We start from the raw sequence: 24072 nt of genomic DNA, 5'->3' as shown, positions 1-24072 counted from the left end.
TTACGCCCACGCTGGGAAATACCTCCTAAATCTCACGGGGGAATTGTCTTCCTGTGCAGAAATAACAGTTGCTATTGTTATATTCCCGGAACCTCACTGGACCTCACTCTTTCTGCCTTCTGAGGATCCAAAAACCAGCGAGCGCTGTGCCAAGGGATTCGGGTCGTCATCATTGTTGTTGTTTTCAGAAGGAGACACGCCTTGTTCTGGCTGCCCCAGGCCTGGGGTTTCCAGGAGATGGGATTAGGAGATGTCACTGGGAGGGGTGTGGCTGGGCCAAGGGTGGGGGGGACTGAAACATGGGGTCCCTGCTGGTCTCCACCCAATGACCCATGCCAGCCGTTTGCAAGGCTTCCTCCATTGCCCTGGACACACACACACACAGGATCTCGCTGTAAATTCAACCCCACCCTGGGAAGGATGGGAAGAGTATATACAGTATGGACCTTGGGGATCAATGTGGTAGCGGGGGGAAAAAAATCTCTTTTCTACCACCCCCCTTTTTAAAAAAATTACTCTTTGCAAAACTCGGCCTTTCCTACCACTCCGATATCTACCAAACCAACGAGGCAGGGTGGCGTCTTCCTCCCTCCTGATGCCAGTGCTAGTTGTGCCCAGATTCTTCGGCCGGCTTTCAACCCAGAGGACCTCAGCGGACCACGGCCTGTGATGCCCCGTGATGGGGGAGGTGGGGGGTGGGGGGCCTTCCCCAGGGACCCTTGGCTCCACTTCTGCCCTTCTGATGCTGCCACCCAAGGAACTAGGGAGTGCCCGGGATTGGGTGGCTGTGGAAACAGGGCGTTGGGAGGCGAGAGAGAAAGAATGTGGCTGGTGAAGCTGACGAGAGGGTGTGTCGGATTTATAACGCAGATCCGAACGGCTGCTGGGCAGCTTTACCTGCTGGGGCCGAGAGAGAGGATGGCGGAGGGTTCCAGGATCCAGCTCTTCGTCAAGGTAAGGCTCACCTTTCCTTCCCTCTGCTGTCTGGGTTGGGATGCTCCGTGGTGTGGCCAACGTCCCCAATTGGAGACCCCAAAGGAAGAGCCCCCACACGATCTCGTCGCTAAGCGAGTTGCCAGAGAGCCCATAAGCTGAAGGGAAGCCTCTGGCCCTGGAGCAGGTTGTGTCTGGATGGGGTCTCCCATGTGCCTATCGCCCCTGCTTCCTCTGGGTCCAGCTGCCATCCGGACATTCCTGGCTACGTTTTTCCTTCAACATCTGGCCGGAGGGGACCTGCAATCCCTCCAGCGGGGGTGTGTGTGCACCTGGCAGGGAGGGGCTGGACAGTCCCGAGCGCACCTTCTCTTTCCACAGACGGGGGGTGGGGGAGGCTGCAACGGTCCTTTCCCCCCCACTTGGGACCGAAGGGATCTTTCTGCGCACAGCTGTGCAGTTGTGCTCAGAGGGAGGCTTTGCCCAAATCCCATTTCGCAAAATGAAACTGGCAAATCCCTGCCCCGAGGCAGGCGCCCTGGCGGAGGGAGCCTCTCTCGGCCAACCTGAAACGCTGCCCCCTCGGTTTTGGATCCGATCACAGCCGAGAGCCAGGCCGGGTGGGGTGGGGGGTGGGGGGTGGGGGGCTCTCGGCCGAACCACCCTCCCATCCCATCAATGCCTGACCCCAGAAGAACTGGCCTACGAAGAGGGAATCGCTCGGTGTTGAAACTGGACTGAAACGAGAGTTTTGACAGCAGAGCGAAAGGCTCAAAAGCGTCTTTCTGCTGGCTGATCTATTTCACCGGCACGGTCCTGGCTGGGAGGATGGGATTGGTAGTCCCGTACGTTCAGCGGATGCTGTGTAAGGAAACCCAGGCATGTCGGTTTAACCCTGGTCTGCCCGAAAGAGCATTGGGGTTCCCAGGAGCTCATTACTCCTCCCAAAACTGCCTTACTCTTGACCCCCCTCTTTGACTCAGGCCAGCGTTGATGGAGAGACCATAGGCCACTGCCCCTTCTGCCAACGCGTTTTCATGGTCCTGCTGCTGAAGGGGGTCCCCTTCACGCTGACCACCGTGGACACCAAGAGGTAAGGGCCAAAGGACGGGCCGGCCTCTTGCTTGCTGAGAGTGGGCAATTGTTGAATCTGCCTCTGGCAGTTCCCCTTTGATCTCCTCCCCCCCACCCCCCAAAATATACCCCTGGTGGGTGATGGGGATTGTTGCCTCACCCACCTTGGGGCTGTGGGGCTAGAAAAACTGCATGGTGTGTGTGTTTGGGTTTGGGGGCTGCTAAGCAGCTGCATCTGAAAAAAGAAAGCTCCTGGGATTGTCCCTTGTGGGGGTACAGAAAGGGATGTGGGGGGGCCTCCATTTCCCAGGCTCAGCCCCCTTTTTTTGATTCCCCCTCCCTGGCAGGTCCCCGGATGTCCTGAAAGATTTTGCCCCGGGAGCCCAGCTGCCTGTCCTGCTCTATGACGGGGAGCCCAAAACAGACACCATCAAGATCGAAGAGTTCCTGGAGGAGACCCTGAACCCACCTGAGTAAGCAGTGCCCCCCCCTTGCCCCACCCCACCGGTGAGGGGCTGGAGCCAAGTCTTTCTGGGGATGGCTTGGGAGGGAAGAGAAGTAAGAGCATCCCGCCTGCTCTCTTTTGGGTCTTTTCAAAGGCAAGGCAGGATTCTGCCCCTTGTGTGGATGGGGAGACCGAGGCAAGGAGCCGCTGCAGTCTGCATTCCTCTACTTTACCCCCACAGGTACCCCAGCTTGGCACCCAAGTACGAGGAGTCCACCTTAGCCGGGAATGACATCTTCCACAGGTTCTCCGCCTACATCAAGAACCCGATACCAGCTCAGGACGAAAGTGAGAGGGAAGGGGCTTTGGGCTACAACCCCCCACCCCCCACCCTCCCTAGCTAGCCCGTGCCAAGGCCCTTCGCTGAGTCCCAGTCCTTTTGGGGGGACCCTGGTGGAGCCACTGAGGTTCCATTTGAGGCCTGGACGCTGGGCGCTACCTTCCCTTAAATTTGCACCTTGGGACAAAGTGGGGGAGGGCAGTGCAAGGCAAGACAAAGTCCCTTCCCTGCAGGGGAGCCAGGCCAAAAATCTTCCCTTGGTCAGAGAGTTGAGTGGCAGCCCAGATGGGCAATGGAGGGTGGGTGGGTCGGTGAGGGAGGGGTCCACCAGCAAAAGAGCCCCAAAGAAGGATGTCAGCCAGGGGTCAAGCGACAGACCCACCCGTTAGAATGGGGGCACCTTCAGAAGCTCAGGCCTGTAGCAGGTCAAGCCCCGACCTTAGAAGCAGTCTATCTGTCTGCCCCAGAGGCTAACCCCTCGGGTGTTTCCCCCCACAGCTTTGCTCCATGCCCTCCTCAAGGCCTTGCGTAAGCTGGACCAGTACTTGAACAACCCTCTGCCCTATGAGCAGGTGCGAGACCCGGAGCTGGTTATCTCCCGCCGGCGGTTCCTGGATGGGGACCAGATGACCCTGGCCGACTGCAACCTGCTCCCTAAACTCAACATTGTCAATGTGAGTCGACCGGGAGAGCCCCCTTCCTCCCCCCCCCTCCCCAGCGGCTACTCTGGGCACCCCCGGGGCATTTCCCGGGGCCGAATTCCCCGCCCGCATCTCTTCTGGGAGCACCTAACGTATTCAAGGAAGGGCAGGCTTTTCCGCCACCCCACCCTCCACGGAGCCATAATTATCCCAAAGCGGCAGCACAAACAAAATTTGTTATCCCAGGAATCTCGACCTTCCGGTTTGGGTTCATCTTGAAAACAAAAGTCAGCGGAATTAAGGGACGGATGGCATTGCCACCCTCGGCTCCGGGAGGTGCTGATTTTGTGTCTGTGTGTGTGTCCGTCCCACCCACCCCCCATTTCTCCTGCAGGTTGTATGCCAGCACTACCGCCAGGCGGGCATCCCCAGGGAGCTGCGGGGCATCGGGCGCTACCTGGAGTGCGCTACGGAGACCAAGGAGTACCAGTACACCTGTCCAAACCCCCAAGAGGTCATCCAGGCCTACCACGGCGTGGTCAGGCAGCCCTAATAGCCCCCTGGGGGTTAAAGTTAGGGGCTGGCTAGCTCTGCCTGGCATCCCCGTGGGCACCTCTTCTTTCTCTCTCAGAGCCACTCAAGGTGGAAGCAAGCAGGGGCAGGTCCAGATCTGTGGGACCCCCATGGGCACGGTCTTTAGGCGGGTCCAGCATCACCATAACTTCCCTCCCGCCAAAGCAGTGGGTGCTACGCAATGGAGCCGGGCCCTGGCCCAACCCTTGGGCGGCACTGGCAGTGCCAATGTGCCGTGGTGGTCCCAGGCTAGCAAACCTGCCTTTCTTCTTCTCTGGAGGGCTCCACTCACTTCCTCAGCCCAGAAGATTTGAGCGAGGACAGTCAGCTCCCTTCACGCCTGCGATGATGGCCTTGAAGTGAGTCCGGGGGCTTCTGAGCTCACCTGAAGCGGTGAGAAACCCTGGCTGGCTCTCGGGTGTAGGTGTGTCAGAGCATGTCTGCATTTCCACCTCCTCTCTTCATCCATGGCTCTTTTTAAGTGCAATACCCTCCTCCCCCAAATGTCCAACGCTTTAAATGTCTTTTCCCCAGAATTAAATAGACGCTAATATATCAACAGAGAATTTAAAATCCGTCGATTTTTGTACCCCAGATTTCTTTCCCTGGAGAATCGGTTAGAATTGAAATATTCTCTCCTTCTTGTCTAAACTCCCTACACACCAGTAGAATTTACTCCCACCAGTCTCAACTTCTCTTCTACACACACACACACACACACACACACAGAGAGAGAGAGAGAGAGAGAGAGAGAGAGAGAGCAAAGAATTTGGCCCAGAAAGAACAAACCGGAAAGTGAGTAAAATCAAGCATTTATTGTCAACAAGAGCCCTTCATTCTATATAATACATATAAAAAATATATACTGGGTATAGTTCTAAGGCTTAAATAATTTTTTTTTAAAACATCCGTGACGAAGCAGTTCTTTCCCATTTGATTAAGAAAGCGGTTCAGGCATCCTCAAAGTCGACTCCCGTCGGGGTCTTCTTGCTAGAGCGAAAGAGAAGCCCCGTATGAGCATCCTTCCCGCCTTCAAACGCCCCTGTTCTGACCCAAACCCTTTCCCAATAAAACAACCACAAACCAAAGGGGAACAGAAACCTTTGAATCAGGGGTCTCAAACACAATTTACCTGGGGGCTGCTGGAGGCAGAGTCTGGGTGAGGCTGGGCCACATAATATACTTTATATTATATTTTATATTATACACTAATATTATACTTTCATATCACGGTGGGGGCCACAGGATATCGTCCTGCGGTCTGCAATTGGCCCGCAGGCCGCGAGAATGAGACCTTTGCTTTGAATGATTCTTACGAATCCCCGGTTAAAAGGCTGCTGCAAACTAATTAACTTTGATAAGCACGAGCTTCGCCAAAACTGTGCGGGGCTGCCAAGAATCACAGATAAGAAATATTTGACAACACAAGAGTCTCCAAATACCAACTAAGATACTGCAATGTCCACGAGGCTGAGTTTCAAAACGTCTTTGCTTCCTGCAAAAAACGTCCGATCCACAGCTGGCTTTTATCTTCTTGAAGGAGAGGCCATTACCTTGCAGCCTTACTCCCGAGTCACCCGTGCTGTTGCAGCTGCTCTTCCCTGTGAGCAATCCTGCGCGCACGTGCACTTGGCACAGGCTCCTCGGGAACCTCCTCATCGCTGCTGCCAGCCCCTACAATCTCTGAAAGCAGCAATCCACTCCCTAATGGTCCTGGCCCCTCATCTGAGTCCTCGCTCTCCTCAGCCGTCCACCCTGCTATCGGATAACCACAACAGCCAGCGTGGTTTCCGGAATTGGCATGGACCACGGAAGGCAGATGTGCCCCTCGCTGGAGAGGTTCCCAGAGATGTGCACGATGGGTCAACTCCATCCCCTGCGTTACCTTCTGAATCCAGGGTTAATGAGGGATTCGCCAGGCAGGCGCCGCTTGCTTGGACTAGCCTCTCCTCTGGGCTTCCGTGGACTGAAGTCTGTGGGGCGCAGAGAAATCACAGTAGCATCTTCCTCGGATAACCCAGATTTAGGGGGGCTATTCAGGGGGAATTGCTACTTTTCCAGCCATTTGGGGCATCTAAAGAGGGAGAAGAGAGGCCCCTTAGGGTGGCCCCCAACACTGGCCAAGACCTGACCCAGGGACCATTTCTCCCTGAGAAAAACCACCTTTGCCCTTGGAAGGTTCAGGCATGAGTGCAACTGGGTTCCTGCCAACTGGTTTTTCTGACCTGGGAAACCAGATCTTTTGAAAGGGAGGGGCTGGGGGCAGCTTGCGTCATCTTTTTCGTCTCTCTCTTCCAGACTGGTTTGACTGGGAGGGGTGGAAGCGCACTCTCCTGACTGGATGCCGCATCTTACCTGCTCCCAAGAGTCTCTGTCTCGCTGAGGCCTTCTCGGGGCTCCTGAGGGCCACGGGGGTGGCAGTGGCTGTGACCTCTGGGGAAGGAGGAAGATGAGGAGAAGCAGTGAGGCCCCGGTGGCCCCCTGAGCCCAGGAACCCTCCAGGCCAGAAGGGGCCTTTCCCTTTGGGTCAAGCCCAACCTCCTGGGCCATCTTTGGGCTGGGCAAAATGTTCCTTCAGATGAGCTGCCTTGGGCAGCAATTTCTACAGAATTTAAACAGGCGCTTCAGTTTACGGCCACTGAGCCCCGCACTTCTCCAGGCCCCTTTTCCTAAGAAAAACCCCAGTTCTTTCTGCGTTGATGGCTGCGGCTCCCTAGTTTTTATTTAATAGTTTGGCGGGGGTGGAGAGGCTTTGCTTCCCTGATGGGCACATTGCCCCCTGCCCAGGCCCTCTCCAAGACCCCCGGGCTGCACCTTCCAGGCGTTTCTCCAGCGCCTGCAGCTGCTCCACCAGGCCGAAGGTGAGGTCCTGCAGCTGCCTCTTGGCTTCGGGGACCGAGGCTTTGTCCAGGTCGAAGGTCACACTCTGGTCACCGTTCTGGACCCGAAGCGTAGCCCTGCCGTCCTGGAAGGTGAGGATGGGCGTCTGGCCCTGCAAGATTTCCCTGCAAAGAATGGAAGCGTGAACCGGCGTCTGCCGTGAAGTGCCCGGCAAGTGCCAGGAGGCAGAACTGGGAGGGGATTGCAACGATTCCAAAAGAGGAGGCCAAGGAAGTGGATCCTCTTCCAGATCTGGCCACTCGGCCTGCATACAAACAAAGGGCGCCACCTCTCCGCCAGGCCTGGCAGTTCTCTGCAGCTGCCTTCCTTCCAGCTGCCTTCCCGCTCAACGGCCTCGAGTGGGGGAGCCACCAACGGCTGAACTAGCCAGGAGGGAAGGAGAAAGCGGGCGAGCAAGGCCTCCTTGCCTTGCGGGATCCGTCCTGGGAAGCGAGGGAGGGAGCAGAACCATGGCCAGCAACGCAACTCACCGCAGTCTGGAGAGGCTGTCGGCGGCAGAGCCGGGCTCCTCCTGCGCGAAGGGGAAACGGCAGTCAACTCTGGGGCTGGCGGTCGGGCGCGGGCGCAGGGAGGGAAGGCAGGGGACCCCAGACCCATAAAGGTAGCACAGGGGATCCTCCCCACCTGTCCGTTCAGCTTCTCCAAAGGGACGCTGCAGCTCCAGAAGTCGCAAGCGTCGGTCAGCCTGCGGGCAGGGAAGGAAGGGATGGAGGGAGGCGGTTGGCTTCTCGGTGGCAGGACCCCCGGCGGAGGGAAACAGGAGGGGAGGAGGGCGGCGGGTGGGGGGGCTCCCAGGCTGGACTCTTCCCGCTCCCAGGGGAGGAGATGCCAGCATCCAGATCCGAGACTAACTGTGGCAGAGAAGGGGGAGCGCCTGAGAACGGGGAGCGGGCAGGCTCAGGGCCGAGGAAGGGGTTGCCCCGGGAGGATCCCGAGCGCAAGGGGGGTCCCGACGCCAAAGCTCCCCCCCCACACCCCCGTTTTCTCACTTACTGCAGCCGCGGAGAGGCGCCGCCGTCCCCGCAGAAGCAGAGGAACCGCCGCCCTCCGTGGCTCACCACGCGCAGCGGCGCCATCGCGGCCGCTCCCGATCCCCGCGCCAAGGGCTTGTGGCGGGGCGGTGGGTGGGCTCCCGCTAAGTCCCGGCTTGGCAGCGGCGCCTGCCGGCCGAAGCGGCTGCTCCGGCCGCTTCCGCCGGCCCTGCAGAGGGAGCTCTGGCCGCCGCCGGGCGCCCGCGAAGGGAAGAAGCCATGCCGCCCGACGCGCAAGCCAACCCGGTGAGTGAGTGGCTCGGCCGTGGGACGGGAGGGCGACGGAGCAAGAGACGCTGCAACTCCAGAAGTCTGGAGCGAGCGAGGGGGGGGGTGGGGGGCGCCGCTGGTGGGCCGCGATCCTAACCCGCGCGGCGTCTCTTCCCCGCTGCAGGAGTACGCCTTGTGCCGGGCTTACGTGCGCCTGAAGGGACTGGCCGTGCTCGCCGTGGGTAAGCCCTCACTGCCCTGGGGGTCCCGGGGGAGGGGGTGTCCTTGGGCCGCCCCTGGATAAACAGAGAAGGGCAAGCGGGCGGGGAGGCTAATCCGCGCTGCCTTGAAGGTGCCGGCCTGGGCCTCTTGCTTGTTCCCCCTGCAGGTACGGGAGTGGCCTTTGCGGTCCTCAAGAAGCCCCTTCCCCTCCCCTGGAGCGCGCTCGTCTCCCTGGGTTGGTATAACACGCTGATTCCCCCCCCTCTCTCCCCCGCACCGCCCTTGGGGGTGGGTGGGATTGAGGAGGGGGCTATGCTTTATTGGCCTTCGGTTAATCTAGCATGAAAAACTCCCCAGGAGGCCCCCTGAGCCAGCCTGGGGGTCCCGTCAGACACAAGAGTCCCCCTTCCGGCGTTTGCAACCCCAACTCTGACCCCTTGGGAATTGGGAATAAAAGCGATTTCAAGCACGGCTTTTCCACTTCTTGGGCTCCTGCAGCTCTGGTTGGCTTACCCACCTATGCAATGACCCGGAGGCAGCTGAAGAACTGTGCCGACTTGTGGGACTTCCAGACCGCCCCCTCCCCAAAAGTAGCCCAAAAGTGAGAGCGGTGCAAGGTTGGAGCCGTTCAAAGCCATATTGCAAATCCCAACCGGGCAGGACACAAGGCCTGACTCTTCACACCCAACAGCTCACCTGCCATCAGGTGCCCTCCAAGCAGCGTTTCCGGAGCGGCTCCCTTTTCCGGCTCTATTCTCCTCAAAAGACAGGCGCTCCACCTTCCTTCAGGCAGCCGGAGAGCAACAGTCGGTGGCTGAGATGGGCTGGCACCTTTATGGGCCCTGGATCCAGTCAGGCCCCCGGTTTTACCACAACCCAGAGTGGGAAAGTGACGCTTGACCTTCAGACCTCCAGGATCTTGTGCAATTAAAGTGATTTTGCTCGTCGACCCTTCAAGTCATCAGTCGGACAATTTAATAACTTCTCAGCTAGTATTTCCAGATGGTGCCTCTTCCAGGGAAGGAGATGAAACAGGGTGCGTTTTCTTGAATTTCTTGAGTGAGAGCGTTTTATTTATTTTGAAATTAAGAGGGGCTTGTGAGCCCCTTTGGTTTACTGCTAGAAAGGCAGAGGGACTTAAGAGGTTCTGCTGGGCCGGGGCCCAAAGAGCCAACACCCCCATGAGTGCCAGGCCGAGTACCTGTGAGGGAGGAAGGACCACTCGACCCAGGAAGAGCAAAATGGGCGGGGGCGGCAGCTTTTTCAGGAGAGGAATGAGGAAACACACATAGAACTGTTTAGCTTGCTGGGTTATATTTACGCTTTATTTGACAAACAAGGCTTGGCGTTTGCTGTCGTGCTGGCAGGGAGGCAGCCACCCACCGAGGCCCCGTTGGCAGAGAGCGGGGTCTTCCTCCTTTCCCAACTGGGGTGGGGCAAGGACCCCTCTCTGCCTCGAGTCTTCACTCCTCCGCCTTGAGTCTTAAGACCTTAGCAGGTTTCTGTGGAGGAGAGAAGAGAGGAAAATCAGTCATCCCATGAGAGGGAGGAGGAGGAGGAGGAGGAGGAGGAGGAGGAGGAGGAGGAGGAGGAGGAGGAGTCCTCCTCTGATGTCCCAGTGAGCCCTTGGTCTGGGTTTACAACGGAAACATGACTTGAAATGAAAGAAACTTCGGTCGAGGTCTTCCGAGGAGAGCTTCCACTGACCCAGTGATTGTGAAGGACCAAAGGGTTACCTTTCAGGACGGCGGGCAAGATCTCTCCAGTTATCCCCAGTGAGTTGGAAACTCTCCTGAACTTCGCCTCCAAAGCCTTTCCTTTACGTTGTCCCCAAACGCTCAAGACGGATTTTCTGCCTAGATGAGCCAAGCAGGGAGAAGGTTGGCGGGGGGTTGACCGGAGACCTCAGGGATGGAGGGAGGCTGCTCCTGCTCCCCCCAAATTCCCTGGTTGAACTTCTGGGATAGGTGAAGAGGAGGGGGGGAGATCTAGAGGCACAGGAGGGAGGGGCTTCCCCTGGGGCAGAGATTCTGGGGGACGGGAGGGGGAGAGGGGTCACCAAGGAGGTCCCAGCTGGCACCCTAAGGATGGTGATGGAGGTGGTGGCTCTTTGGGGCAAGAAGCAAAGGGAGGGGCCTTGCTTTGCTGCCAGCAACATTAGGAAGGGCGAGGACAAGGATGAACCCCGATCAGCCCCACACCCCGATCTCTCACCAGCAAAAACCAGGAAGCTGTCCTTCTTGTCGGCGCCCCACGTGATGTAAGCGATGAAGTATCTCCAATAATCTGTTTCCACGAAGCGAACGGTGAAGGGAACCTCTGCAAAAAGCAGGGAGGGGCTGTTTAGTCCCCTTTGGAGCAGGAGCCCCACAAGCCCCCTCCCCCAGGCCTCTCCCAGAAGAAGCCACCATCCACCCTGGGAGGCCTCGGCCCTTGTCCTGCTTCTTTGCCTGCCTCGGGGAGAGGAAGGGGGCTTCTCTTGGGCAAACTCCGTCCCTGACCTGCCTAATGGAGTGGTTCCCCTGGGGGAACTTGGGGTGGCCAGTTAGGCAGGAAACGGTCCCTACTTCACCATCCTCTCGTGAAAACTCCCGAGTCAGGAAGTCTGGATGGAGGCAGGAGGGAATTTCCCACTCACCGGTGTTTGCATAGTCCCCAGGCTGGTCCTGTATGGTCAGTACCTTATCTTTAGTAGCGCATCCGCCTTGCCTGAAAAGAAAAGGGAACCGCATAAGGTGGGAGGGTCTCAGAGGGACCCAATCCTGGCCCTCTTTGGGGGATGGGAACCCTCAGCCAAGGCAGCCAGGCTGGTCCTTATGGTCGCTCCCAAAACTTACACAGGGATTCTAATTCTGTACTTCAGACTTCCATTTGGCTGAGCAAGGAATCTGAATGGATAGAAATGGGTAGAAACCACCTCTCCAGTAGGAATGGTGAGAAGAGGATACCAAGCCTTGGCAATCTAGGAAAAGGGGAAAACGGGAGAATTCGTTAGCGCTGAAGGCACTGATCCAAATCCTGCCTGCCAGACCTGGCTAAACCGTTTGTAATGAGAGCCAACCCTTGAAGTACTGATGATGTTCCCCAGTTGGGTCGTGAAATGACTGCCAGCCACTCCAGAGAGCACCAGGGACTCCAGATTGCCTGCCTGGGGTCCTCCTCCACTTAGAGTTGTGTGGAGAAGAATTTCCTTCCAGGATTCCCAGCTCTGACCTTTTGGCTATTGAAGTTTCGCATGATGGGAACAACCACTGTGGCTCCCAGCCGGGAGATCCCAGCCAAGAGAAGGCTGCCCAGCAGAAGCTTCATGGCTTCAACCCTTTGGCCCCCTCTGGCTGCCCAGCCTCGCCCCTTGCCCCTTTTATCCTCTGGAGGTTCCTCCACATGAATCCACCCTTGTCCAGGAAGCTTTCGAAGGAGGACGGCACGGACCGTTGACAGTCCCGAATGGGCCCCGGGTGGCTGCCCTTCAGAACACATCTGGACGGGACGTTCCCTGCAGAGAACGCTTGGGAGCATCGCCTTCCTTCCCAAGCAGCCTGGGTGGGGGTCACAGTCACGCCTGGAAGAACCCAACTGCACCCTGCCCGACCTGTATCCTTTGCTCCCCAACATCCCTCTTTGAGGATGGGTGGGGTGAGAACCAAAGGGGGAGGAGCAAGGCTAAGAGAGGGAGGGCCCTGTTTCAGTCTCCTCTCTTCCCTCAGCCCATCGGTCCCAAAGGAAGGAAGCCCTTCCCTCTCTTTGTCTTGCTTTCTCCCCTTCAGTTCTCTCCCACCATCCCCAGGGATTTGGGGGCCAAGGAGATTGCAGCCTCGGGGGGGGGGGGTCACAGGCCAGATTGAGCCTTGTGTCCCTCAAAGTAACCCTTGGTCCTTTGCACCCACTCCCGTGGAGGTATGCTACCGGTTTGGACCGGTTTACCCGAACCGGTAGTAAAAGAACCCTCCAGTCAGCGGAAAGCATAAAAGAAGATAAAAACACAGACGGTCTAAAAATAAATAAAGGAGTAAAGCAGAGGTGCCCATTAGGCCTGTTGCTATAAATACTATCTGCAGATGTGCTGTTGATTCAGATAAGGCAAAATAAGGATATTAAAGGACTGGCTATTAAGAAAGAGGAGCACTAACTTCGAGTCTTCACCGATGATATGGTATTTATTATAGAAGACCCAAAAGAGACAAGTAACATATTAATACAAGAAATAGAAGACTTTGGAAAGGTTGGCGGGGCTCAAAATTAATTTAAAAAAGACTAAAATAATACACCAAAACTGTACGAAAAGGCAGAATGAAGAATTCTCAAGAGAATTAGGAATGCAGATAAAAAAGTGAAATATCTTGGGATTTGGCTCACGGCAAAATGTTCTTCGAGTAAAGAAGATAATTATGACAAATCAATACTCCAAATTCAAAAAGATTTAGACAATTGGGCTAAAATACCATATTCATTGGTGGGGAGGATAGTGACCGTAAAAACAAATGTTTTACCAAAATTATTATACTTGTTTCAAGCAGTGGCAGTCAAGCTAGGAAGGAAATTTTTGGAGGATTTAAACGAAAAAAATAGTGAACTTTATTTGGCAGAAGAAAAAAAGCCTGGATAAGTTATTGCAAGCTAGCAGAGCTTATCCTCTGCCCTGGCTTAAGCCTGCCTTGAAGAGAGGGGCTGGAGGGGCTGCCCCCCCACCTGAAAACTCATTTGGCCTTTGCCCAACAGGTGAGTGAGGCTTGCAGGGAATTCCTGGGGAAATTGGACCCCCTGCACCCAAAGGTAAGGGGGGAACCAGGGCGACGCCGATTGCAAGATTCACCGTATTTTTATGTGTGCATTTGTTTCTGTGTGCCGCTGTTCCAGTTATACTAATTTCACTCACTAATCCTTAAACGAACCAATCGGGCAACGTCACTACTTCTCAATCAGTCTTTCTGGATTCAGCCCCTTCCAGGGATGGAGTGAATGTTCTTTGTGAGAACATTTTATTTATTCTGAGATTAATGGTGGGCAGAGAGATGCCTGTGAGCCCCTTTGGTTCACTGCTAGAAAGGCGGAGAGGACTGAAGAGGTCCTGCGTCAACTCATACATTTTCTACGCCCGTTTTATAATTGCCAACGGAAAGAAGGGGCCCAGAAAGGAATTTGAAAAAGCAGTGCAGCCGTTTGGAATCGAGAGTGCATTCCATTCATATTTTCTTCAGGGATTGTAACCAGGCGACTGAAGTTTCTGCCGTGCAAAAATCTGATTGGAGAACATGATTGATGACTCTTGGCTACGGATGTGTTTCATTGGAGAATGTGAATTATGATACACCCAGAGGGGTGGTGGGTTGGTGCCCAGAGAGCCAACAGTGCCCCCCAGGAGTGTTAGGCTGAGCACCTGTGAGGGAGGGAGGACCACTCAACCCAGGAAGAGCAAGATGGCCAGCACAGCTGGGGATCGGGGACAGCTCCTTCAGGAGTGAAATGACAAAAAGCACAGAGAACTGTTTAGCTTGCTGGTTTTATTTACACTTTATTTGACAAACAAGGCTTGGCGTTTGCCCTCTGGCTGGCAGGAAGGCAGCCACCCACAGAGGCCCCATTGGCAGAGATGGGGTCTTCCTCCTTTCCCAACTTGTGGGGGGGGTTAGCTGGTGAGGGCCCGTCTCTGCCCGGAGTCTTCACTCTTCCGTCTTGAGTTTGAGGCCTTAGCAGGTTTCTGTGGAGGAGAGAAGAGGGAAGAATTGGTCATCCCGGGAGGAGGAGGAGAGCGAAGAAGAGGAAGAGGGAAAGGAGGAATCCATCTCTGATGTCCCAGTGAGCCCTTAATCTGGGCTTAGCATGGAAACATGAAATGAAAGAAACTTCTGCCCAGGTCTTCCCAGGAGAGCTTCCACTGACCCAGAAGGGGTGATTGCGAAGGACCAAAGGGTTACCTTTCAGGATGGGGCGCACAAACTCTCCAGTTATCCCCAGTGAGTTGGCAACTTGCCTGAACCTCGTCTCCAAATCCGGCGTTAGGATGGGTTGAACGCCTAGATGAGGCATGCAGGGAGGAGATGGGTGGGGGTTGGTTGGAGACCTCAGGGATGAAGGGAGGCTGCTCTGGCTCCCCCACCCCCAAATTCCCTGGTTGAACTGCTAGGATGGATGGAGGGAAGGCGGGGAACTAGATGCACGGGAGGGAGGGGCTTCCCTGGGGCAGAAATGCTGGGGGCAGGAGGGGGGAGGGAGGATCGCCAAGGAGGTCCCAGCTGACACCCCAAGGGTGGTGGTGGAGGTGGCTCTTTGGGGCAAGAAGCAAAAGGAGTGGGGGGTTGCTTTCCTGCCAGCAACGTTGGGAAGACCGAGGACAAGGATCACTTCTTACCAGCAAGTGCCAGGAACGTCTCTTCGTTGTTGGACCCCGCGTAGGGTAAGCAATCATGTAGCTACAATAATCGACTTCAACAAATTGAACGGTGAAGGGGATCTCTGCAGATAGCGGGGAGAGGCTGGTTAGTCCTCTTTGGGGCAGGAACCCTGCAAGCCCCTCCCACCGCCTGTCCCAGGAGAAGCCGCTGTCCACCCTGGGGGACCTCAGCACTGGTCCTTCTTTCCCTGCCTCGGGGAGAGGAAGGGTGCTTCCCTTGGGCAGGCGGATGCAGGCTCCGGCTGTGACCAGTGGAGCGGTTGCCCTGGGGGGAACTTGGGATGGCCAGTTAGGCAGGAAACTGTCCCTACTTCGCCAGCCCCTCGTGAAAACTCCCCAGTCAGAAAATCCAGATGGAGGCAGGAGGGAATTCCCCACTCACCTCTGTTGGCGTAGTAGCCAGGCTGGCCCCGTTCATTCAGTGCCGCCTGTTCAATCCTGCACTGACCATTCCTGGAAAGAAAAGGGAACCGCATAAACCTTTTGGGTCGGAGGGTCTCGGAGGGATCCACCGCTCACCCTCTTTGGGGGAAGGGAACCCTCGGCCAAGGCAGCCAGGCTGGTCCTTAGGGTTAGCTCCCAAAACTCACACAGGAAATCTAATTCTGTACTTCAGACCTCCATTTGATTGGGCCTCCAATCTGAATGGATGGAAATGGGTAGAAACCACCTGTCCAGTCGGAAGGTGGAGAAGAGGATACCAGAGCTTGGAAATCTAGGAAAAGGAGAAAACGGGAGCATTCGTTAGCGCTGAAGGCTCTGACCCGAATCCTGCCTGCCAGACCTGGCTAAACCATTTGTAATGAGAGCCAACCCTTGAAATACTGATGATATTCCCTAGTTGGGTCATGAAATGACTGCCAGCCACTCCAGGCAGCACCAGGGACCCCAGAGTCCCCCCACACAGGTTTATCGTCCACTTAGAGTTGGAAGGAGAAGAATTTCCTTCCAGGATTCCCAGCTCTGACCCTTCGGGGACTGAAGTTTTGCATGATGGGAATAACCAATGCGGCTCCCAGCCAGGAGACCCCAACCAAGAGAAGGCTGCCCAGCAGAAGCTTCATGGCTGCAACACTTATGCCCCTCTGGCTGCTCAGCCTCGCCCCTTGTCCCTTTTATCCTCTGGAGGTTCCTCCATGTGAATCCACCCTTGTCCAGGAAGCTTTCGAAGGAGGACGGCACGGACTGTTGATAGCCGTGAATGGGCCCCAGGTGGCTGCCTTTAAGAACACATCCGCATGGGACGTTCCCTGCAGAGAACGCTTGGGAGCTTCGCCTTCCCTCCCAAGCAGCCTGGGTGGGGGGGTCACAGTCACGCCCGGAAGATTTCCCTTGTGAGACCACCCAGAACCAGAGACGGTCACAGGCTCCAATGCAAAGGTTTGGTCCAGAGGGCACCGTAGGGTTTGCCAATTGCGCAGGGGCAGATAGGATGGCGCTCATGTCATTGCCCAGAGGATCCTTGGTTGCCCTCTCCCCTCTTTGGAAGAGCTTTATAACTCCCGCTGCCTCAAGAACATTTAAAACATCCTCAAAGATCCATCTCATCCTGGGCACACCGTTTTTGAACTATTACCATCTGGCAGACGGTACAGGAGAATAATAAAAACAAGCACAAATAGGCTGAAAAACAGCTTCTAGCCCAGGGCAGGAGCTCTGTTGAATTCTGCTGTGTAGTTGCAGTGTTGGTGTGGTGTCGGGGTTTTTCCATTCAATGCGGTGTGAAGGATGTGTGTTTGTGTTTATATTCATGGTCCTGATGTGCCCTGAAGATGGTGTTTGATTTCGTTGTACGAGGTGTGATTACAATAAACTAAACTAAACTAACTAACTAACACAAGAGGTCATGGTTGCAAGGATCCCCTTTGCACTGAGTCTTGTGATTCCCCCGAAGAAGTGCACAGATGATGTTGCTTACTTTGGTAACGAAACGTCTGCGAGGAAACAAGGAAGCTCAGAGAGCACGAAGGGCCTCACAATCTTCTCTCCTGAGCCCCAACACTGGGAGGAAAGACGGACCTCGGTTGGGGGGAGGATGCATTGCCGTTCCCCTCCCCTTTTCTGCCTCATCCTTGTTTGGGATGCTGCCCAACTGAGCCAAGCACGCTCCCTGGGCCGGGCCAGGCATGGTTTTTGAACCCCCAAGTTCCCAGTTTTGTTTGCAGGAGGGCATTTTCCGGCGGCGTTTTCCCGCCCTCCAGCTGCCCCAAATTGCTCTGTGACTCAGAGAACTCCACGTCCTTCCTCCTCATTTGCGAGGGCAGGTTGGAGAGTATTCTGTACTCTTCGTTTTTATTTATTTGGTTTGTCAATTGCTTACAAGATAATAGGTATAAGTAAAGACATAGTTAGGAATACATGGATACACGTAAGAAAAATAGAAAGGAACAATAGGATAGGGACGGTGGGCACGTTGGTGCGCTTATGCACGCCCCCTACAGACCTCTTAGGAAAGGGGTGAGGTCAATAGTAGACAGTCTAAGGTTAAAGTTTTGGGGGTTTGGGGAAGAAACCCCAGAGTCAGGTAGAGTATTCCAGACACTGACCGCTCTGTTGCTGAAGTCGTATCTCCTGCAATCGTTTGGTGTGGTTTACCTTGAGTTTGTATCTATTGTGTGCTCTTGTATTGTTGTGATTGAAGCTGAAGTATTCATTGACAGGTAGGACATTGCAATGTATGATTTTATATGCCATACTTTGATCGGACCGAAGGCGTCGTCGTTCTAGATTTTCTAGGTCTAGAATTTCAGGTCTGGTGGCCTAAGGTATTCGGCACCGAGTAGAGGAGTGGGTCAGCAGGCAGAGTGACCCCGAGAAGGGCTGGATCCCATGAACTTTTCCCCTTCAGGGGACCGGGATCCCACCCCTCAGAAGAGGCTCCCAGTTCACCCCTCTTTTCACCAGCCACCCTCATCCACTGCCCACCTAGTCCCCTCCATCAGGGCAGGGCCTGCGGGCAGTTTCCCAGGACAAGCAGAAACAGCCACTAGCTGTCGGAGGGAGGGGGCTTTGGGGCTGGGGTCTGTTCCGGAGCCCCTGGAGAGCTCCTTGGCCAGAGAGATCTGAACCTGTCCGTGCCTGGCACCTCATCCTTCCCCGCATCCCCTTTGGGGGTCAAAGAATTGAGGTGATTTTCCAGAGGAAGCAGTCCTGCCCTGCCCCCACGGAGAGGGTAAAAGTCCCGCAGGAACAGCCTGGGGTGGCCCAGTGGGCCAGCTATTCTACTGCCACCCTCCCATATTTTGCATACCTAACCCCTTTTTAAATTCAGGTCTGCCCCTCATTCCCTGCACGGGATCCTCTCCCACGCTCAGGCCACAAACCAAGATCGCCCCACAGGGCCAAAAGGCAGGAAATAAAAGTCACGCCGGAGAAAGGAGTCGCATTTCCTGAATCTTCTTTATTAAGATTCCTCCCTGGAATTTGAGCCAAGCCCGAAACACCCCCAACTGCTGCCCCTGGCCGTTTCCAGGCCTCTGCTCTGGTCACCTGCAAGGGAAAGGGGGGCAGTGAGTGAAGTCCCCCCTTTTTTTACCTCCCCCCCTTTTTTCATGCAAATGGGTAGGATTTAGCATTGTAAGTGGGGTGACCCATCTTAGAAAACTCACCTATTCTTATTCGCACAACACTGTGGGGGAGAAAAGGGGGCCATTAATGACGAACAGGATGAAGGAATACAAGATGCGTTGCAAAGAATGGTCAATTCTTAGGTCATCTGTCCACCAATACGACTTGCCACCCCCCCTCCTTGCATGTAGATCACCCAACTGCACCCACTTTTTTTTAACATAAGACATATTCAGAAGAGATTTCAAGAAGTCCGTTCCCATGAATGGACTCTATTTAAATCTATCTGTCTGTCTGCCTGCCTGCCTGCCTGTCCATCCGTCCATCCGTCCATCTCTCTTTATTTCTGCCTTTGAATCAACTTCTTGGACCTGTCCCTGCTGTGTTTGTGGCCACATTTTTCATTGTGGTTTGCCGGGAGGGATAGATGGAGACCTGGCCCAAAGTCAACCCAATGACTTCTATACTTAAAGCAGGACTAGAACTCAGGACTCCCACTTTCTAGCCTGGAGGCTTTAACCAAACCTGCTCTCATCTATTTGTTATTTTTCTCCTCTGAATTGCATTACCGGTTGGCTTTAAAACCACAATCTCATCGTCTTTGTAGCCGAGCTTGATGCATTCTTCTTTAAATTTCTCGAGCGTCTCTGGATCCAGAGCTACAGTCCGACCTGTGGAGACAGAGAGAGAGAAGTGGGGTGTCTGCTGAATGGGGAAGAGGGGGAGATTCAAAGGGGGAAGGGGAGATTTTTTTCAGAAGGGGAATGGCGGTGGAAGGCTTAATTGGGGGTTTCCCACTGTGTCAGGATTTTCCCGGAGAAATAAATGCCGGGCAGACTCTTAACCCTGAGTCTTAACTTTTAGAGAAATGCACAAGAAGGGTGAGATGATGACAAGGGGGATCCAAAGCCCATGCTCCCCCCCCCACCTCCTTTCAGGGATGATGGACCTTGGGGCACCTACCGTGAAGGGTTGTGGCTTTCAAATCTTCGACCCTGATGGTGAACATGATGAACTCGCCCGAGACTTTCACTGACTCCACAGTCGCCTTATCATCACCTGCCAGAAAAGGTGGGGTACATGAGTGCAGGAGGCTCAGGCAGACCCAAATCTAGCCAAGCTGGTGACCTTTTGGAAGCCTTGGCTCATTAGGCGAAACAGTTTATCTGATAAGTTTCCAGGCTGTTTCAGGTATATTACAGGTAAAAGCAATGTGTACCTATCAGGAAAGGATGTTGAATTAATGTAAAACCAAACTGCAGAGCTTGCAATTTAAATAAAGGCTAACAGTAATATATCCTTTAGCTTTTATACGCAGTGACACTAAACTAAACAGGGGGTGGATGGACTGGCCCTGCAGTGGCCCTGGGCCCCCGATGCCTTGATGCAAAGTGCGTCCCCTCAAAACAAACGTGCCTGAAGAGAGATGGTCCCAAGAGAGCCGGAAAAACACGCTTAGACTGTGTGTTCCCCCACCGTTCCCCACTTGGAAGAGATGCTATGGGGTTGCCCGCCGGTTCCTTCCCTGCGGGAGCTGAGGGCAAAGCGAGAAGGCCTCCCTGGGGCCCAGTTTTGATAGGGGACTGAATCAAGAAGCTACACACGGCAGCCTTTCACCAGTACAGACCAGAGGAAGTGTGATATTTCCCATCTTCTTCTTTTCTGAGCTGGTGTGTTTCGTTCTTGCATCCCTCCGGCCTGCAAAAGAAAAGGAGGAGAGAGATCTTCCATTTGGAGTGAAAGGGGTGGGGGGTGCCTGCCCTATAGAACAGTGGCCACCAACCAGTGGGCCAGTGGGCCAAAATGTGGTGGTCCAAAGAGAAATGTCCCCCCCCCCCCACAAAAGCAATGAGTCCAGGCTGTGCAGGAACACAAAGCTGTGCTGCCTACGTGGCCTGCGGGAACACAAGGATTGCGTCGCTTGCATTGCGAACAACACGAGGTAGAGAGGGGAGGGGGAAAAGGACGGAGGGGGGAGGACTTGCCCCACTTGCCCTACGCGCCTGGCTTGGCCACCAGGCTGCTTCCTTCCGCATCTTTCTTCTTCTGCTTTTGGCTGCACGCAAGGAAAGCAGCAGAAGTCTTTCTTTCTCTCCCCCAAACTCCACCAGAAATGAGTCTTTGGGATCCTGCAAGGCCTCCTGCCCCAAGAGGCTGTGCCGGCAAAGACTCATTTCTGGCAGAGTTTGGGGGAGAGAAAGAAAGACTTCTGCTGCTTCTCCTGCTTCTGCTTTCCTTGCTTGGAGCCAAAAGTCTCTCTTTGTCTCTCCCTGAGAACAGAGCTGGAGACAGTATCCTGCGATCCCAAATAAAGAATGATTGATTGGTCGGAAAACAGGGTGGGGGATTGTCATGCAGACTTTTTGGGGGATATTCCCAGGATGTCTGCTGCTTTCTACAGAGACCCTGGGAAAACATCAGCAAGCCACCGTCGGTCAAAATTCATACTAGTGGTCCGTGGGATTTAAAATTATGAGTTTGGTGGTCCCTGAGGTCCAAAAGGTTGGTGACGCCTGCTATAGACAGTCAAAAGTCCCACCGCTGAACATTGACCTGAACTGGTACCTAGTGAGGAAGGTTTTCTACGTTGTCCAACAGATGGGAAGTATGACTAAGCAACGGCCATCTCACTTTCACTCTCCCTGGTTGAGACTTCTTTCCCTAGCAACAAGCCTTTGGGTTAAACAAGGCTTGTTGCTAAGGAAGCCATGTTGGTGAACGTTTCCATCTGCTCGAGGTGAGTCTAGCTGCACAGCCCCAGCCTCTCTTTCTGACATGTTAGCCTTTGGGGGCATCCGCCCACCTGGTGTCCTGCTAATTGGAGGCATTTCAGAGCCACAACTGGATCAACGTATCCGCGTCAGTGGCTGAAGGAGCTCAACAGATGCCTTCACTTCACTGCTCCTTCAAAGCTAGTCGGGCTTTCTCCGGCACTGCCATGGGGCTCTCCCTTACTTCAAGTTAGCCTCGAGTTCATAGGAAAAGCCCTGTGTGCTCCTCCTTCAAATCTGCCTCAGAAACCCACCCTTCCGGACTGCTGGGCTCTTGGGATGGCCTTGTTGAATGCCCTAGAGTGAGTCCTCAGGGGCTTGGCTTGTGCTAGGGAACTTACGTGGGGAAGTAGGCTGTAATGCTAATCACGCCTTCCTGTGGGCTTGACACATCAGCGACAATTGCTGACAATTCATGTAGTTTCTCCACGTGCTCTGATGAATTGATCGCAGCAGCAGAGATCACCCAGCGACCCATATCCTGAAGCAGAAAGAGGGAAAAGGAACCACATTAAAGTCTTTGGAAAGGAACTGCCTGCTCCATTTAAGTCTCTCCATTTAAGCTACTCCTGCAGTTTTGCAATTCCAGTTCCGGTCAAGCTGGTCCTGCCAAGTGAAAGGCACTTGCTGCTCTCAAGAAATAGAATGGGGGCAACCTACTCAACGAAGCACCCGAAGGAAGGACCAGAAGCAACAGATGGAAAGTAATCAAGGGGAGAAGTAACCTAGAAGTAAGGAGGAATTTCCTGACAGTGACCACGGCTTCTCTCCAGAAGTTGTAGGTGCCTCATCACTGGCGGTTTTTAACAAGAGTCTGGGCCCCCATTTGTCTGAAATGGGGATGGACTAGAATTTAGATGCAGCTTTCTTTGTCTTGTCCCACCAACCAAGGAGAGAACGTGAACACCGCTTCGGTTTGATTCACTGCAGAAAGAGCGTTTACAGGCCCCCACGCAGACCCAAACTAAAGTGTTCTCAGTCACAGGCTGAGGGAGAGATGAACGATGCAACCACTTTCTTCCCCAGTCTGGAGGGTCCTCCTCGAGCTAGGACAGCCCCCCTGGCTGGTCCTTTGGCCTACAGAGAGAAGGTGGAGACCCGTTGCAATTCACCTTCCGTTCTCTGCATCGGTGAATCGCTGTGTTTCACGTCAACTTCCACACTTGTGATTACAGTATTGGGGTCCCCTGATCAATCCACCCCAAGGCAAGCCAGCCCTGCTCCAACCACCTCGGTTTACCTGTTTCCTGGAGGTGCTGACTTCTTCCCATTCAGCCTGGATGACACAGCAGAGGGCGAGGCCCAACGCAAACAGCAAGGACTTCATCTCAATCAGTCCTTTCTCCAACTCAGCCGAAGAATATTCTGAGACTTAGGTGCAGGTGACTGGCATTTGCAGGGGCCCCTAATCTTATAGAGTCCCCATTCCCCCCCCCCCCAACCTCACAGAGGCTTACATCATCTCCATCCAGGCATGCAACCACCAAGATAATGGGTTTTTTTTTTTTGGCTGGACCCCGATGCTACAAGGGCCCTGGGCTGGCAGGCTGATGTTCTTCAACCACCAAGATAATGCAGTTTTTCTTGGCTGGGCCCCGATGCCACGAGGGCCCCGACTGGCAGGCTGACCTTACCCATTGACGTTCTCCAAACAGGGGACGTTTGCCTTGGCTCCAGACCTGGTGGTCATTTGGCCTGCAGCCCACCGGGAAAGGGCTCCCTCTTTGTTTGGAGCTGGGCGAGAAAGGTCGGAGGCTTGGCTAAAATGCAAAACTAACAAGCAGGTGGAGAGAACAGAGGAGAAGATGGAGTCAGGAGGCCGTGGTGTCCTCGGGTGCTCAAGGGGTGATAAGACATCGCGGTTAGGCTCAAATAATGGCAACTTTTTATTCAAGAGAATTAGGAATGCAGATAAAAAAGTGAAATATCTTGGGATTTGGCTCATGGCAAAATGTTCTTCAATTAAAGAAGATAATTATGACAAATCGATACTCCAAATTCAAAAAGATTTAGACTGTTAGTGTTTGGGGATAAACCCCCTAGCAGAGTGTACAGCAGCAGTCAAGCCAGGCAGCCAAATGAGAGTGAGGCTGGGCCCTAGAGTATACACACACTCGAGACAAATACACTGTTTGTGGTTTAAATAGGTATTTAATTCATACAGAGATTAAGAATAGTCATTCAGTCCATATGTCAGAATCCAGTTTATCAATCCAGTTATCAGGTCCTTTAACAGTAAATACAATGTCTTTATCTGCTTGTATATCTTCTTCTTAAGTTACCTTTCTCTCAAGTACTAACGCTGAATCCACAGCTCACCAGTAAACAGTCCTTGTGTTCAGTTGAGCTTGGTATCTGGCACAGTAGCCTCCAAAGTAAGCAGATAGACCAACACAGCAGGCAGCAGACCTGGAACAGTAACCAGGTGCATGCAGAAGCAGGACTCAGACAGTTGCATCCAGAAGCCGGGGCTATTACGTTTCCCCTCCTAACTATATGGCTGCCTGCAACCGCACCCACAATGACATTGCAGTTTCTTGTGCTTAAAGCTATATAGCACTTAATCCTAGGTTCATATATTTATTCACCCAAATCCAGTTGGAGTATCCATATACCCAACATAGACAATTGGGCTAAAATACCATATTCATTGGTGGGGAGGATAGTGACCGTAAAAACAAATGTTTTACCAAAATTATTATACTTGTTTCAAGCAGTGGCAGTCAAGCTAGGAAGGAAATTTTTGGAGGATTTAAACGAAAAAAATAGTGAAATGTATTTGGCAGAAGAAAAAAGCCTGGATAAGTTATTGCAAGCTAGCAGAGCTTATCCTCTGCCCTGGCTTAATCCTACCCTGAAGGGAGGGGCTGGAGGGGCTGCCCCCCCCACCTGGAAACTCATTTGGCCTTTGCCCAACAGGTGAGTGAGGCTTGCAGGGAATTCCTGGGGAAATTGGACCCCCTGCACCCAAAG

At 54.1% G+C, this 24072-nt stretch overlaps 4 protein-coding genes and 1 long non-coding RNA gene across 5 annotated transcripts; 2 read left to right on the top strand and 3 right to left on the bottom strand.

Moving 5' to 3' along the window:
- Positions 1 to 152: 152 nt before the first annotated feature.
- Positions 153 to 4565, top strand: CLIC3 (CLIC family member 3). The gene is made up of 6 exons (XM_026712358.2): positions 153 to 954; positions 1917 to 2026; positions 2355 to 2480; positions 2694 to 2800; positions 3291 to 3466; positions 3828 to 4565. The coding sequence occupies exons 1-6, from the start codon at positions 670 to 672 to the stop codon at positions 3984 to 3986; spliced, it is 963 nt and encodes a 320-aa protein (XP_026568143.2). The 5' UTR covers positions 153 to 669; the 3' UTR covers positions 3987 to 4565.
- A 237-nt stretch (positions 4566 to 4802) lies between these two features.
- Positions 4803 to 8033, bottom strand: PAXX (PAXX non-homologous end joining factor). The gene is made up of 7 exons (XM_087914527.1): positions 7901 to 8033; positions 7532 to 7592; positions 7378 to 7418; positions 6821 to 7011; positions 6362 to 6439; positions 5892 to 5979; positions 4803 to 4996 (listed from the first exon to the last, which is right to left on the bottom strand). The coding sequence occupies exons 1-7, from the start codon at positions 7981 to 7983 to the stop codon at positions 4957 to 4959; spliced, it is 582 nt and encodes a 193-aa protein (XP_087770653.1). The 5' UTR covers positions 7984 to 8033; the 3' UTR covers positions 4803 to 4956.
- A 32-nt stretch (positions 8034 to 8065) lies between these two features.
- TMEM141 (transmembrane protein 141) lies at positions 8066 to 9327 on the top strand. The gene is made up of 4 exons (XM_087914531.1): positions 8066 to 8184; positions 8333 to 8390; positions 8537 to 8605; positions 8869 to 9327. Exons 1-4 carry the CDS (start codon positions 8158 to 8160, stop codon positions 8973 to 8975), a joined length of 261 nt encoding a protein of 86 aa, XP_087770657.1. The 5' UTR covers positions 8066 to 8157; the 3' UTR covers positions 8976 to 9327.
- Positions 9328 to 10608: 1281 nt separating this feature from the next.
- Positions 10609 to 11287, bottom strand: LOC148124532 (uncharacterized). Its single transcript, XR_015739757.1, has 3 exons — positions 11208 to 11287; positions 11009 to 11079; positions 10609 to 10689 (listed from the first exon to the last, which is right to left on the bottom strand). It is a non-coding gene; the product is annotated as an uncharacterized LOC148124532 (long non-coding RNA).
- Positions 11288 to 18141: 6854 nt separating this feature from the next.
- Positions 18142 to 22521, bottom strand: LOC148124531 (extracellular fatty acid-binding protein-like). Its single transcript, XM_087914530.1, has 7 exons — positions 22340 to 22521; positions 21441 to 21580; positions 19956 to 20026; positions 19292 to 19387; positions 18898 to 18999; positions 18370 to 18389; positions 18142 to 18250 (listed from the first exon to the last, which is right to left on the bottom strand). The coding sequence occupies exons 1-6, from the start codon at positions 22424 to 22426 to the stop codon at positions 18376 to 18378; spliced, it is 510 nt and encodes a 169-aa protein (XP_087770656.1). The 5' UTR covers positions 22427 to 22521; the 3' UTR covers positions 18142 to 18250; positions 18370 to 18375.
- Positions 22522 to 24072: the final 1551 nt, after the last annotated feature.

The sequence above is a fragment of the Pseudonaja textilis genome, chromosome 17 (assembly GCF_049901715.1).
Source record: "Pseudonaja textilis isolate UNSWEBS1 chromosome 17, rPseTex1.2, whole genome shotgun sequence".
Lineage (NCBI taxonomy): Eukaryota > Metazoa > Chordata > Lepidosauria > Squamata > Elapidae > Pseudonaja > Pseudonaja textilis.
The sequence above is the reverse complement of the archived record's forward strand: the minus strand, read 5'-3'. Positions and strand labels throughout refer to the sequence as shown.

Bases quoted from the DNA above. Each gene is read 5' to 3' on its own strand.
- CLIC3 (XM_026712358.2), top strand. From the start codon at position 670: ATGCCCCGTGATGGGGGAGGTGGGGGGTGGGGGGCCTTCCCCAGGGAC. The intron at 2,027-2,354 runs GTAAGGGCCAAA...CCTCCCTGGCAG, and splicing joins ACCACCGTGGACACCAAGAG to GTCCCCGGATGTCCTGAAAG. The intron at 2,801-3,290 runs GTGAGAGGGAAG...TTCCCCCCACAG, and splicing joins GATACCAGCTCAGGACGAAA to CTTTGCTCCATGCCCTCCTC.
- PAXX (XM_087914527.1), bottom strand. From the start codon at position 7,983: ATGGCGCCGCTGCGCGTGGTGAGCCACGGAGGGCGGCGGTTCCTCTGC. The intron at 7,419-7,531 runs GTGGGGAGGATC...CCCTTCGCGCAG, and splicing joins TGGAGAAGCTGAACGGACAG to GAGGAGCCCGGCTCTGCCGC. The intron at 4,997-5,891 runs GTAACGCAGGGG...CTTTCGCTCTAG, and splicing joins ATTAACCCTGGATTCAGAAG to CAAGAAGACCCCGACGGGAG.
- TMEM141 (XM_087914531.1), top strand. From the start codon at position 8,158: ATGCCGCCCGACGCGCAAGCCAACCCG. The intron at 8,391-8,536 runs GTAAGCCCTCAC...TTCCCCCTGCAG, and splicing joins ACTGGCCGTGCTCGCCGTGG to GTACGGGAGTGGCCTTTGCG. The intron at 8,606-8,868 runs GTTGGTATAACA...GGGCTCCTGCAG, and splicing joins GAGCGCGCTCGTCTCCCTGG to CTCTGGTTGGCTTACCCACC.
- LOC148124531 (XM_087914530.1), bottom strand. From the start codon at position 22,426: ATGAAGTCCTTGCTGTTTGCGTTGGGCCTCGCCCTCTGCTGTGTCATC. The intron at 21,581-22,339 runs GTAAACCGAGGT...TTTCTGCTTCAG, and splicing joins TCAGCACCTCCAGGAAACAG to GATATGGGTCGCTGGGTGAT. The intron at 19,388-19,955 runs GTCTGTACTGGT...CTTTTCTGGCAG, and splicing joins GAAATATCACACTTCCTCTG to GTGATGATAAGGCGACTGTG.